Here is a 13,733-nt window from a genome sequence, read left to right as displayed (position 1 = left end):
CTGTGGCTGCACCTGCAGTGCTCCCACCCTGCACAAATAAACCCAATGCTTCCAGGGCTGGTTCCATGAATCCTGGCTGTGCCTTCAGCCGGGTGCTCATGGGCTCCCAGGACACGGCAGGAAGCGAGGTTGAGGCGGCTGTGGGGGCTCCAGGCCTGGGAGTGGGTCTTGCCCAGCCATGCGAGGGTGGAGATGGCACAGTAGGCAGCCTTGGGGACATGGGGCACAGGGGACCTACTGCTGCCACTGGTGCTCCTGCAGCCATCCTGCTGCACTGTCCATCTCCTTGCAGCCTAGGGTGAAGGCTTTAGGCCCTCACAGTACCCGGGCCGGCATCCGGGGCACAGGGAGGCGATGTCACTGCGAGTTCTCCCTGAAGTTCCGACACTCAGGGGCAGCCTGGGGCACCCCCCTCACCCGACTCGCAACCATGCCAGGGGGACGCCTCTGGGAGCGGATTGTGGGCCCTGGCTCCAGCTACTGGGAGCACCAGACTCCGCAGTGGGGGCAGGAGCAGGTACTTCCGAGCCTACAGTGAGTTGTGGGGGGGCTTCTTGGGCCCCAAAGAGCACAGGAATGTTGAGGTGCACGCAAATGAACCCAGTGCCTGGGAGGGCGGGGCTCCTCCCTGCCCCATGGAATGGGAGGCCCAGCCATGCCTCCCCGCTGCGGCCAGCATCTTGGCAGCGGCCATTCTAGATGGGCCACTGCTGCCATCATTCCTGCCTCAGCCTTTCAAAGTGCTGAGATTACAGGTTTGAGCCACTATGCCCGGCTTTATCATTGATTTTTAAGAAATTTCTTCAAAGGCCGCCGCTGAACTCTGCCCTCCCCTGCCTGTGTCCTCGGCCACCCTCACCTTCTCAGACCTGGTCTTTCTGAGCACCCTGCTCAGAAATGCAGTCACACGCACATGGGCTGTTGCCTTCCCGGGCTTTCTTTCCCTCCGCTGCCCTTGCTGCCAGCCGGTGTGCCAGATGTTTTGCTGATGGTGTTGTCGTGCCCCGCCCCCGTGTTAGAATGTAAGATCCTTGGGGGCAGTGGTTTTTGTCTGTTCCGTTCCCTGCCTTTTCCTCAGTGCGTGACGTGTAGTGAGTGTGCAATGAATCATTGCCAAATGGATTAAACAATGGTGTGAATCGTCCAGATTACAAGGAATTTTGACTTGTTTTCCAACGTTAATTCTCTTTCTGATGTGCGGGCTTCTCCCGCCTGTGGTTTACGCTTCTTCTCTCCTTTTCTCATTTTCTTGGGGTAGCATGGATCATTAAATCCAAGGCTAGTTCTTCTCTTGCTGCGAAATATCTGTGAGTGGGGACAATTCCATCTGAACTAGATACACAGGGATCAGTGGGCAGGACAGCTGGTCATCGCATGGCTTCCGGGTGTGTGTGACCAGCCATGTCCCCTGCCCTGCGGGCACTTCTCCCCTGTGGACCAGCGGGGCCTGTGAAACCCACACCAGGTGACTGGATGCCGCTCTGGTCAATGGCTGGTCCACCTGGTTCCTCCTTCGGCTCCACCTCCCAGCTGCCCTGTGTGCATGGTGAGCGGTGACCTCAGGACACATCTTCAGAGGACAATTCTGGCTGCTGGGCGTATGAGCCATTCCACCCAGTGTGAACGAGGCGGTCGAAAGAAGAGTGCCCGCTCAAGATGTGCCTGTCCTAGTCCCAGAACCTGTGACTGTTACCTTCATGGCAAAGGGCTTTGCAGATGTGACCTAGTGAGGGATGTGATGGTTACTGTGGGTTTGCTGGGAGGGCCCAGTGTAGTCACAGGGAGCCTTATAAGAGAAGGCAGCAGGGTCAGAGTCACAGGAGGAGATGAGAGAGAGTGAGAGAGAGGAAGAGGCCGAGCTGCTGAAATCCAGGTGGCCTGGAGAAGCTGGAGAAGGCATGGACACAGACTCACACCTAAGTCTCCAGAAGGAACCAGCCCTGCTGACACCTTAATTTTGGCCTTTTTTTTTTTTTTTTTTTTTTTTTTTTTTTTTTTTTTTTCCCGAGACAGGGCCTTGCCCTGTTACCCAGACTGGAGTGCAGTGGTGCAATCACAGCTCATCACAGCCCTGACCTCCCAGGCTCAGGTGATCCTCCTGCCTCAACTTTCCAAGTACCTGGGACTACAGGTACACACCACTGTGTCTGGGGATCCGGCCGCTTCGGCCTCCCAAAGTGCTGGGATTACAGGCGTGAGCCACTGTGCCAGGCTTAATTTTAGGACTTTTTATCTCCAGAACTGTAAGATTATAAATTTTTTAAGCCACTACACTTGTGCCAATTCGCTACAGCAGCCATAAGGAACTTACACAGTCACTCGGTGCCTGGCAGAGTACAGCCTTCCTCCTGTGACCCAGCCCAGGCCAGGACCGAGCTGGACCCACGGGCAGAGAGGAGACAAGGCAGGAGTGGGCTTCGACCAGCCTCTGAGTCAGTCCTTCTCTGGTGCCCTGCTGACCCTGACCTTGGAGGTACCAAAGTCATACAGGCCCCCTGATTATGGCTTCACTGGCTTGAGTTGGGTTTTTGTTTCTGGCAACCCCAAGTTTTGCCTGATCACCCCCAGCCCCAGCACAAGACATGCCCCACCTGGGTGCAGACAGCTCCTCCACCCTAGAGGAGGCTGGGGTGGGACTGACACCCGATTCTGTTTGCAGAATGGGGGCACTGTGGCACGGTGACTGCTCATTCCTCGCCCCAGTGTGGGAGGGCCCTGTGCTATCTATGTCTGTTATCAGCGGGCACAGACCCCATAGACACAGGGCGGGAGAAAGAAGTCGGAAGCCCCCTCCCCACAGGGCTGGGCACCGAACCTCACAAGTAGGAAGGGGGAAGTGGTCTTGGGGGTGGGAGAAGCTGGGGTCTGGAAGGGCTGCAGCTGGAAGTCAAGAGGTCGTGCTCAGGGTCCCCCAGTGGTGAGGACTCCACCTCTCAAGAGAACAGGCACAGAGAACAAGTCAGAACTAAAAAAAATATTTCATTTCATTCTGAATAAAAAACAGAACAGACAGAACTCTTGGAAATCCTGAAAACAATGTCATCGCTACAGCAAAATTTCACAGAAATCATCGCAGAGTGGGGACCAAGGCCAGGCCCTGACCCGCTGTGAAGGCTGCCTCTCCAGGGAGGGGCACGACGCCGGGGCCCAGTGGGCCTGAGAGGGACAGGCACAGGTGGTGGCTGTGCCCCTCTGACCAGCCCTGCCGGGTCCCTCGGGACCAAGCTCAAAGCCCAGCCCCCAGCAGCTGCCTCTGGACTCCCACCGGGGCTGGGAGGGGCTGCGTCCTCAGGACGCCCCCATGTGAGAGCCCTTCCTGCTGCGGACGCTCCACATGCCCCTCTTGGAGTGGTAGTGGTGGTAGAAGTTCCGCAGCCGGAGTCGCTCCACCTCCAGCCCTGCCTGCAGGACCCTGGGGGCAGAGAGAGGAGACGTGATCAGGACTCGGGGCGGGGGAAAGAGAGAGAGGTGGTCAGGACCCGGGGCAGGGGGCAGAGAGGAGGTTGGGACCCCCGGGGCCAGGGGCAGAGAGAGAGGAGGTCGGGACCCCGGGGCTGGGGGCAGAGAGGTGATCAGGACCTGGGACCGGAGGCAGAGAGAGAGGAGGTCGGGACCCCGGGGCCGGGGGCAGAGACAGGTGATCAGGACCCTGGTCCAGGGACTGGGGGTGTCAGGGCTGCCTCGCGCCTCCAGGGCCCTAGTGGGAGGTTGGGGACTCAGGGCCACCCAAGGCCTACAGGATCAGGGGGCAGAACTGGTTCAGGGATGTCCCTGAGCTTGCAGGACCCTGGGGGTGGGACAGGATCTCAGGAGTGATGTGGGTGGAGGGGGTCTCTCTGGGCCTACAGGATACTGGGAAGATGGGGAAGGGTAGAGTTCTCTCAGCATGTGGGCGCCATTTTCCTCATTCTGAGGAGGAGGACGCAGGGGTCAGGGGAGTGGGAGGTGGTCACCTGTCCAGGAGCTCCCAGTCTTCACCCCCCCACTGGTCTCGGAACTCTTCCGTGTTCATGCCTCCGACCCGGTCAAAGTCCGACTTGTAGATCCCAAAAAGGCCAAAGCCGTTCACCTCCCAGTAACCTGGGGCGGGAGTGAGGAGTGTTGCCCTTCAGACCAGGTCTTGCAAGGCCTCCCCTGCAAAGGGCCGCTAGGAGACCTTGGGAGGGCCTCAGGGGCAGAGTCCCATCACCATGGGGCTTCTGGCGGTGCCCGGTAATGACCCTGGAGCTGCGGTGCATAAACGCAGGATACTGCAGGAGGTCCCCGGGGCCCCGCATGGCCCTGGGTGTGCTGGTGCCAGGAGACTGGGGCTCTGAGCTCTACGGGGAGCACTGATGGACTCCCAGGCCTCCCCTGGGGATTGAGAGGCCCCGGGTTCCTGGACATTACCGTGGTGGTTAGTGGGAACCTTGCCATCACAGGGTGGGGCGCTTGGGGCCTCACCGTGGGGGTCCCGGGGCGAGCTCCCGCAGCTCAGACGCATGACCACGGGCGCGAAGGCCAGCCTGCCCTCCACGCAGTGCTTGCGGATGCCGTCCAGGATGTTGGGTGGGAAGTGGATGTGCAGGTCGCAGAGGAACACGATGCTGCTGGCGTCCTGGGGGATGCGGGAGGTCTGAGCCCCGCCCTCCGCTCCTCCCCGGATACGCCCCGTTTTGCTCCCCGACCCCCATCTGGCCCTCGGACCTCCACCGCGTCCACTCCCGCCTGCAGCCCGGCGGAGCGCTCGAAGTTCCCGGTTCGTCTCAGGTACTGGTACCTGGGGAGGAGGAGTCACAGGCACGATCTCTGGGGTGGGGTCAGGAAAACCCACCTCCCGGGGAGGAAAGGTGCGCTGGGTCCGCCCAAGTGGAAGTAGGGGCCGTTACCGGGGCAGGCGCGCGGTGCGCAGGGCTCGCTCCACGTCCATATCCTCGCTCTCGAAATCCACCAGGACGACGCTGAAACGCGAGTCCCCGGTGCGCGCGTGCAGCGCAGCCATGTCCGCCAGGAACTGCGCCACCCACCGCGCCTGGTTTTTCACTGGAGGAGAAATGGGGGGCTGAGCCGACCCTGACTCTATGCTGGGGCCTCCCAGCTCCGAAGAACCTCATCCCGGACACCCACACCCTTTCCTAGTCATTAGGGTCCACGTTCCTCCCACGAGGTCTCCCGGAGACCCCGAGCCCGCCCTGCGCACCTGGCACGATGAAGTGCACCATCACGTCCTGGCGCCAGGCCAGGCGCAGTGGCCGGCAGAGCTCGGGGCGGCCATCGGGGCGCACAGAGGCCGCGGGAGCGGGCTCGGGACTTTCTCTGTCTGCATCCCCCACGTGGGCTCCTGGCAGCCGCAGGAAGACGTACTCGGAGAGTCGCAGGCGGCCTCCCCCGCGCTCCTGCAGCTCCAGCTCCAGCAGGAAGCGACTCCCTCGCGCCGAGTCCCGGCGCTTCTCCACGTTCACGATGCGCAGAAGCGCGAAGCGCCTGCAAAGCTGGGTGGTCAGCCGGTAGGAAGGCTTCCAGCCTGCACCCCACCCGCAACCCTGGGCCGCCCTGGCTACAGAAACTCAGCTGACTTGGAGTTGCGGGAGGCTGCGGGCTCCGCGGCAGAGCTCCTGCCCCTCCAGGCAGGCCCAGCAGGCAGGTCCACCTTCCAGCCACCCCATCCAGGGTCGGGGCAGGACTGGGGGCACACCAGCGAGCCCAGGCCCATCCTCACCCCCTCGCAGGCCTCCTGGCCACCACGCACGTCCCAGGTGACATTTATGACATGTCCGGCTGTCCTGTTACCCCCTTGCTCAGAAACCTTCAGGAGTTAGCCACCGCCCATGGGACAAGGTTCAAACAGCTTCTGTGGCATTTTAGGACGTTAAGCAGTTTCGAATTTGTGGCCTTCAATCTTCCCCTCCTACTGGGGTAGCAGACTCCTCCTCAGGCACAGCCACCATCTCCTCTCCTTTGTCCTGAGGAGTCCCCTGCCTGGGATGTTTGCCCCAGCCCTCCCAGCCACTCCTCTTCCAGGCCCTCAGTCACCTCTTCTGAGAAGCCCCCACCCCGCCCCCTGTGCCTTCACAGAACCCCTTTTCCCCAGGCAGCAGCTCCGGGCCTGTCCTGACCCCCAAGTGGAGGAGGCTTCAATGCTGGGAGCCTGTTCCCGGCCCCTTCCTCCTCATTCTGCCCAGCCGAGAACCTCAGTTTCCCTCCACTCTGCTCTCCTCATCTGGAGAAAATAGGACCCTGCCCTAGACGACGCTTTCTCTTCAGTCGGCCTCACATCCTCCCTTGGCAGTCTGTGCCCTTCACCGGGGGACGCCCACCTGGGTGCCGAGGGGTCCGAGGCCTCCCTCCAACTCCTGTCCTTCCCCACCCCAAAGCCCTGAGTGTCAGGGACCTCCTGCCCCAAATGCTCTTGGTCTCTCTACACTGTTGCTCCTTGAGCCACACCCAAGTGGGCAAAGGTGGGACCACAACAATGACCATCCCATGAGACCCCCATGGCATGACGAGCTGCTCTCAGGAAGCTTAGAGCCAGGGGCAGGCGTGCCCTCTGAGCCACCTTGAATCCAGCACCCAGCCCCCAGGGCTCCAGGCTGTCAGTCACCACCACCACCATCCCTTCCCTTCCAGGCAGCGGCACACCTATCTATACCCAAACCGGTGGAATTCCTGCCCTGCTCACAACCTTCTATCAGGCACAGGAGAAACAGTCCCAGCTCTGCCTCCATCCTCTGACCCTGCCCCTGCCTGTCATCACTGCGCAGCTCCTAACTCGACTTCAAGGCTGGGCACAACAGATGCTGCCTCTTCTTAGGACTCCACAGGCCTCCTGGAGGCCAAATTAGACTCCCCACTCCCGCCCACCAGCCTGCAGGGAGGGCAGACAGCACTAGATTCCTGGGGCCTCGGGGAGACCAGAGGGGCCAATGGGGCAGAAGCCCTGCACCCTCCTCTGCAGTCAGGCCCTCAGCACCTGGAAACACCCAGGGGCACTGCGAGGGGAGAGGAGGAGGGGTCCAGGGGTCCTGAGCTTTGCCCTAAGTGTCTCAGCCTGGCTCCTGAATGGGGCTGTCTCCCCAGCAACTGGATGGGACTGACGCTGACCTATGTAGCCTGGACTCCTCCCTGGGCCCAGGTCCAGGATGACAGAAGTGGGGTTCGCAGGGGCAAGGATGGGGCGCCAGCCTGGGTGGGGCTCCTCACTTGTCCTGAGGCTGGACAAGTGCCCTGGGCAGTCAGGACACGGGGAAGGAAGGGGAGAAGCCGGGGTTTCCCTGGGTGGGGGGGCGGTGCCTCAGCCCAGGCCGGTACACCACTGAGCCCTGGGGGAGGTCTGAGGGGCCCACCAAGGCCAGGACCTCCTCTCCCCGGCTGTCCCCGTCCCACAATCGCCCTGGCGCGCGTTGAGCCGGCCCCATACCCGCCGTGGCGCGCGTTGAGCCGCTCCATGTACTGAGCCGCCACGTCCACGGCCTCCGCCTCCGGCAGCTGAAGGTTCCCCGAAACGTTGCACCGCAGGTCGTTCCAGTCCGAGCGCAGCAGCTCGAAGTCCACGGCGCCCACGCTGAACGTGCGCTGCCAGTCGATGGCGTCCTCACGCCAGCGTCCGAGCGCCGGGCCCGCGGCCTCCTCGCTGTCCTCGGACGCAGCCTCGTCGCCCGGGGCCCCATCGTCCTCCCCTTCCTCCTCCTCTTCGCCCTCCCCGGGCAGCTGCGGCCCGGACACCTGGGACAAGCTCAGGAAGGAGGTCACGGGCCGCGCTTCGGAGGACAAGTTTGAGTCCACTGTGGGCACCGCAGGTCCCAGCGTGCGCGCCTGGCCCTCCTGGCCTCCTTGGGTGGTCTGCGCCCTGGCTGGGGGCCTCGGCTGTGTGGCCTGGGGGCCGCCGGTCCTGCGGCCCTGGGGCCGGGGTGGGCGTGGGGGCGCCCGCAGCTGCACTCTGGGCAGAGGCCTGGGGTGCAGGAAGACGCCGGGAAAGGGCGGCCAGGGCGCGCGCGGCGCTGGGGCCCGGGGGATGCCCGCTGTCCCGGCCGCACCCTGGTCACGTACACCTTTGGGGGCTGCTGCTCCGCTGCAGGGCGCGGGGGCGGAGCTCGGCCCAAGAAGAGCGGCAAGGGGCGGGCGGCCCGGGAGGCCCAGCTCAGGGCCCGGGAGTGCCTGGGGGTCCCCTCGTCCCGGGGGCGGGGAGGGGTTGGCGGAGCAGGGGTGGCTCCGGGCTCTGCGTGGGCCGCTGGGGCGGGGGACGGGGGGCTGCTCCTGGACGGGGCCGCCTCTGTGGGCTCCAGGCTGTCGAGCAGCTCCCCCTCGTCCTCGTCGTCCAGGAAGTCTGCGGGAAACGCGGGTCAGAAGCTCCCTGCGCAGGTGGGTAAGGGCTGGGGGCGCTGCGGACACTCACCGTCCGGGTTGAGGAAGAGGAAGGCTCGGCGCTGCAACCTCCTCTTCTTCATCCTCGTACCCCTCCTCCTTGTCCATCTTCATGTACTTATAGAACCCAAACCTGGGGCGGAGCGGAAGCATCAGAGCCGAGTCCCGCCCTGCCCGCCCCGCCCCGCATTTTCCAGCCGGGCTGCGAGCCCACCTCTCCAGGTACAGCGGAGACTCGCGGTAGAAGCACTTGTTGTCCGTCTCCATGTGGGTGAGGCGGGTGTAGTCGTTGGGATAAACGAAGGACAGGTACACCTGGGGGGCGGGAGCAGGCGGGCCTCAGGGCTCAGGGCGGGGACCTCCCGGGGTGGCCTCCCAAGGGGCTGGAGAAGGCTCCGCGGAGTCCCCGACGGGAGACGGGGTAACAGCCGCACTCACAAATTGCAGTCCCTGGTATCTGGCGATGGGGAAGTCCTTGACCACGTAGGTGGGGGCGTAGGCACAGGGCTCCAGCACGTTCTCCAGGCTCGAGGATTCCATGCGCGGAGCTGCAGGAGGTGCGGTCATAGGGCGGCTGGGGCAGGCACCCCCGCCCTCGCCCCCGCGCGGGCCCCCTCTCACTGAGGAAAAAGGTATCCCTGGGATCTGGCCGCAGCATGTCTGCGCTGGTGTCCTCCTGCGGCAGACGCCCCCCCACGTGGCTGGCTGGAGACTGGGGGGACGTGGGCCACGTGGTCCATCTTCAGGGCTGACTCATCTGGGGGAAGAGGGGTTCCAGGAGTGCTCAGACTCCTCCATTCTTCCCGCTCACACCCAGAGCCCATCCCAAGGAGCCCCACATCCCCAGAGGCGCCCGCGCACCTGTGTACAGGGAGATGTGAGCAGAGCTGATGACCTCGAACTTCAGGCCAGGGCAGGAAAGCTCGCCACTGCAGGGCAGAGAGGGTGGGTGTCAGGGGCAGGGCCGTGGCTGGGTCCAGGGAAGAAAGGGTCTACCCTGGCTCAGGGCGGGGGGACTAGGAGGACCAATCCCTGAAAGGATGCAGGAGGGGAGATGGTAGAGGGGTCCGGGGGTTCCAAGAAGGGGCAGCAGGGAAGCTGGGGAAGGAAGCCCAGAAAGCTGAGGGCCCTGGGAGCAGGGCCAGACCTCCCCATGCTCCCTTCCTCACCTTTCCTACTCCCTCCCTTCCTCCCTCCCTCCCTGAGGCCCCCCTCCTTTCGTCCTTCCCTCCCTGAGGCCCCCCTCCCCTCCTCCCTCCCTCCCTGAGGCCCGCCTCAGGTTATGACTTCCAACCCTGCCCATTCCCAGTGAGGTCACTGCTGGCCCCCTAAGGGCCAGGCTGGATGCCCCTCCACTCTACCCCCCACCACCAAGTTGGGGTTCCAGGGGTTGTCTCAGGCCCTTCTGTTCCCACCTCATCCTGGGGCCTCCACAGACCACTTCAAACCCCTGTCTCCAGCCTGGGCCCTCTGCCCAGCTGAGCTGGGGTAAAACGCACCCTCCACACACCAGACACAGGCACCATGGAGCAGCCCGCAACACCCACCAGGCTCCAGGCCCTCTGCCTTGCTGTGTAACCCCTTTCCGCTTCCCCCATCCATCCCCACAGCCACCTCCCTAGGTTCGAGGACCAAAGGCCACAGTAAAACCCTTCCCCAGGCTCTCTCCACTCTGTGGCCAGGGGTTTTTCCTGGAATGCAAATCCCATGGCCTCATTCTCAGGACAAAGCCCTATCTGTCCAGAATGGTGCTCAGGCTCCGCCTGATCTGGCCACCAGACCCTTCCTAGTCTCGAAGACCCGCTTCCTCTGCTGAGTCTGTTCCTTCGCTGCAGTCGTGGTCTAGAATTCACCCACCATACGCCCCACCCCAGATTATCTGCCCCCCACATCTCCCTACTGAATGTCTCCATTCTCTCAAGACTCTACTCAAAGGCGACTCCTAGTGAAGCGTCACCGAGCCCCGAAAGAGGGCAGAGCAGACCCTCCTGACCTCAGGCCCATGGCCCTGACTGCTTTGTCAGCTTTGGGACGGGGACCCCACTGCAGTTGTCCTGAAGGGAGGCAGTGGAAGTGGAGTCTCCAGAAACCCCCCGGGGGGGGGGGCACTCACACCCACTTCCACGTGGTCCGAGCCGCGGTCGTCCTGCTTGTGCAGCAACTCAAAATAGTACCTCCGGGAGGCCATGAGCCTGGGGACACGAGGAGCAAGGGTTGGGCCCCGCCATGCACAGTGGAGCCAGGGAAGGGGGCAGGTGGTGCCCACAGCCCTCAGGGCTGGCCCTCAGGAGGATGGCAGCTGGGCTGGGCGGGTGCTTGTGCAGAGTGTGTGCAAGTGTGCACAGGGTAAGGAAACAGCACGTAGCCCCCTCCCGCGAATACACAAGTGCATGCACATGCACCCCACAGTCACTCACCGCCTGGGCTTGGACACCTGGGAGCTGAACTTAGTGAATTCTCCAGGCGCTGTCCACTCGGAGCCAGTCTGGGGGGTGATAGAGCAGGGGCAGTGGGGGGGGGGGTTCACTCTCTCCCTGGGGACACCAAAGCCATCGGGTCCTCATTCCCAAGAGGCTGGTGGGGACAGGTGACTGAGCTGCAGGAGGCCTGGGAAGACACCAGGGCTGGGGTGGGGGTACCTTGCCCACGAAGGCCACAAGCTGAGCAGCGGCGGGGCTCTCGTCCAGACTCAGCCAGAACTCCGAGTTGTCGTCTGAGGCCACAGAAAACTGGACGTCTCCTAGTCCACAAGACTAGGCTCAGGGGGGTGGAGCCTCACGACACCCCTCCCCCAGGGCACCCTCACCCCCGTACCGTCCCTCGCTGGGTGGATGAAACCAAAAATACGGAGTCCATAGTTCTTCCACTTGGGGGACACGGCCAACTTCTTCACGGTGGTGCGAGTCTGAGGGGCAGTGACTGTTGCTGTCGAAGCCCCCTGCGTGCCCTGCCCTGCCCCCCCCCCAACCCTGGCACTCACATGAGGGAACAGCGGGAAGTGCAGGTTCCTCCTCAGGTGGCCCACGGCGCCCCCACACCAGTCCTCAAACACGTGCAGGTTCACCTGCCCCTTGTACTGGGATGGGGGGGTCTTACCTTCTGCACGGCCCGCCGTCCCCCCAGCCCCGCCCTGCCTCCCAGCCCATTACAGGCCGAGCCAGCTCACCTCCTCCCGCCATGGAGGTGTCTGATGGGTGAAGTTCAGTGGCAGCTTCCCAGCCCCCGCAGGAAACAGCATATCTAGATCCCGACCTTCAAGCTGCAGGAGAAAAGGCAGCGGGGTCAGGGCTGGAAGGGCAGGGAGGAGGTCACACACACCTAGACAGACCTTCACAAAGACCCCTTCCAACATGTAGCCACGCAGCCCTAAATGTCTGCGAGCCCACAGCCATGCAAACCCTGACCCACGGCCCCGGCACATACACTCAGACCCTCTGGTCACTCTCGCCCAAGCAGATGCCCGGCCACCCCACATACTGACCAGCTGGTGCATACATGCACCTGCTGCAGCCCCCAGACACAGAGCTCCAGACAGGATGCCTGGTGCTGCAGCTCACACTGACAAGCCATGCCGTGCTCCCCACCCACATGTCCTGTGTCTCATGCCCCCCTGCTGTGTCCTCCAGAAGGGACAGATTCTCAAGACACCAACGCACAAGTGGCTTCGGGGCTTTGGGGTCTCATCTCGTGCACACGCATTCTCCCCAAGGCCCTGCTCACCGCCTGCTCCTCTTCACGGCTCTCACTGGAGTCCTCAGCCCTCTGTGTGGATGGCGCAGCATGGACCCCCCGGCCGTCGGTCACACTGGTCAGCTTCTCACCATCTGCAGGTGGCACGTGAGGCCTGTCTCAGGCCCAGGCTGTCTCTAAGGCCATTCTGCCTGCTGCTGGGGTCAGCTGGGCTAGGGACCCACATGGCCAGAGCAGGGCAAGGAGGCTGTGGTGTCTCTTGCTAAAGCCAAACCTCTCCTTCTCATCTGCTTCTTTTTTTTTTTTTTTTTTTTTTTTTTTTTGAGACTGAGTCTCTCTCTATCGCCCAGGCTGGAGTGCAGTGGCCGGATCTCAGCTCACTGCAAGCTCCGCCTCCCGGGTTTACGCCATTCTCCTGCCTCAGCCTCCCGAGTAGCTGGGACTATAGGCGCCCGCCACCTCGCCCGGCTAGTTTTTTGTATTTTTAGTAGAGACGGGGTTTCACGGTGTTAGCCAGGATGGTCTCGATCTCCTGATCTCGTGATCCACCCATCTCGGCCTCCCAAAGTGCTGGGATTACAGGCTTGAGCCACCGCACCCGGCTCATCTGCTTCTTCTACCACCAGATGCCCCACCCCACAGCGAGGCAACTTCTTCCACACTCCACCTCTGGTGGGGCAGCCCAGGCTGAGCCTTCCAGCAGGCTATTCCCAACCTCCAGCAGGTGTGAGGGAGGAAAGCCAGGTGTGCCAGCTGGTGTGTGTAGGCACCCACATGCACCCCCATCTGGCCATTCTTGTTAAGTGGCTCTGCCTCCAGGAAGACCCCAGGACTGCCCTGTGCCCTCAGCACTTTCTCTGTGTGCTGGTGTGTTCCATGTCTGCCTCCCTTACCAGAACTGAGAACTCAGGGTTAGTGCCAGGGACTGTAGTCAGGAAAGCCGGCACTGCCTCTCCTGAAGGATTTGAGCCCTCAAAGTCTGGACTGAGGGACAGGCATGGATGCTGAAGCCCAGGTGTGGCCCTGGAGCAGAGGGTGGCCCTGGATTGAGTGTCCCTGGGTAGGAGGACCAGGAGGGGCAGAACTGGGGTGAAGTGAAGCATCCCTTCAGATGCCCAGGTCCTAGGGCGTGGAACCCCCTGGGGCTGCAGTGAGGATGTCTAGGTCCTCAGCTTAGGGAGGTCCAGGAAGTGGAAAGGGCTGGGGCGCAGAGCTGGCCTGCCCAGGCTTGTGGGGAGGCAGTAGAGATGTCCACAGGCAGACCTGGGAAGGCTCCCCCGACGGAACAGTCTGCTCACTCCCCATCTCCCTGGGCAGCTGTTGAGCTCCTCTTGTCCTGGCCCTGGCCTCAAAGGTAGCAAGTGGTACAGGCGCCCTGGGGCGGAGCTCACTTAGCCTCAAGGGGTCCTTGGAAGGGGATTCCTATGCCTCCGCCCGCTCCAGGTTGGGCTTAGATCCCTCCGCTGCTCAGAAAACTACAGAGGCTCCTGCGGAGGGGGCTGGTTTTGTTCTGTGTCATTGGGTCCCTGTGGATCCTGCCCTGTCTGCTAAGAGCTGGGGTGGAGCTTCTTTTAGGGATTCAGCAGTATCAGGGGTCTCCTGAGGGTGGCAGCTGCGAGGTATGTGGGGTGGGACAAGCCCCGGACCATTGGCCTGTGTGGGTCCCGGCCTCCCAGCGCACGAAGAGAAGACAGAGGAGCTTT

The 13,733-nt window shown here is 62.7% G+C and overlaps 1 protein-coding gene across 1 annotated transcript; it reads right to left on the bottom strand.

Moving 5' to 3' along the window:
* Positions 1-2,959: 2,959 nt before the first annotated feature.
* On the bottom strand, positions 2,960-12,164 carry B4GALNT4 (beta-1,4-N-acetyl-galactosaminyltransferase 4; the record flags this gene model as incomplete). The annotated part of the gene is given in 23 exon segments (XM_030917731.1): positions 2,960-3,412; positions 3,954-4,080; positions 4,444-4,597; positions 4,687-4,759; positions 4,869-5,022; positions 5,180-5,463; positions 7,397-7,991; positions 7,994-8,302; positions 8,372-8,405; positions 8,407-8,473; positions 8,555-8,655; positions 8,779-8,888; positions 8,962-9,058; positions 9,060-9,097; positions 9,202-9,253; positions 9,255-9,269; positions 10,454-10,532; positions 10,758-10,825; positions 10,980-11,080; positions 11,155-11,245; positions 11,321-11,416; positions 11,507-11,599; positions 12,061-12,164. Coding segments are annotated over 23 exon segments (2,966 nt in total), but the record flags the coding sequence as incomplete, so codon positions are not given.
* Between the last annotated feature and the right edge of the window lie 1,569 nt (positions 12,165-13,733).

The sequence above is a fragment of the Rhinopithecus roxellana genome, chromosome 15 (assembly GCF_007565055.1).
Source record: "Rhinopithecus roxellana isolate Shanxi Qingling chromosome 15, ASM756505v1, whole genome shotgun sequence".
Lineage (NCBI taxonomy): Eukaryota > Metazoa > Chordata > Mammalia > Primates > Cercopithecidae > Rhinopithecus > Rhinopithecus roxellana.
The sequence above is the reverse complement of the archived record's forward strand: the minus strand, read 5'-3'. Positions and strand labels throughout refer to the sequence as shown.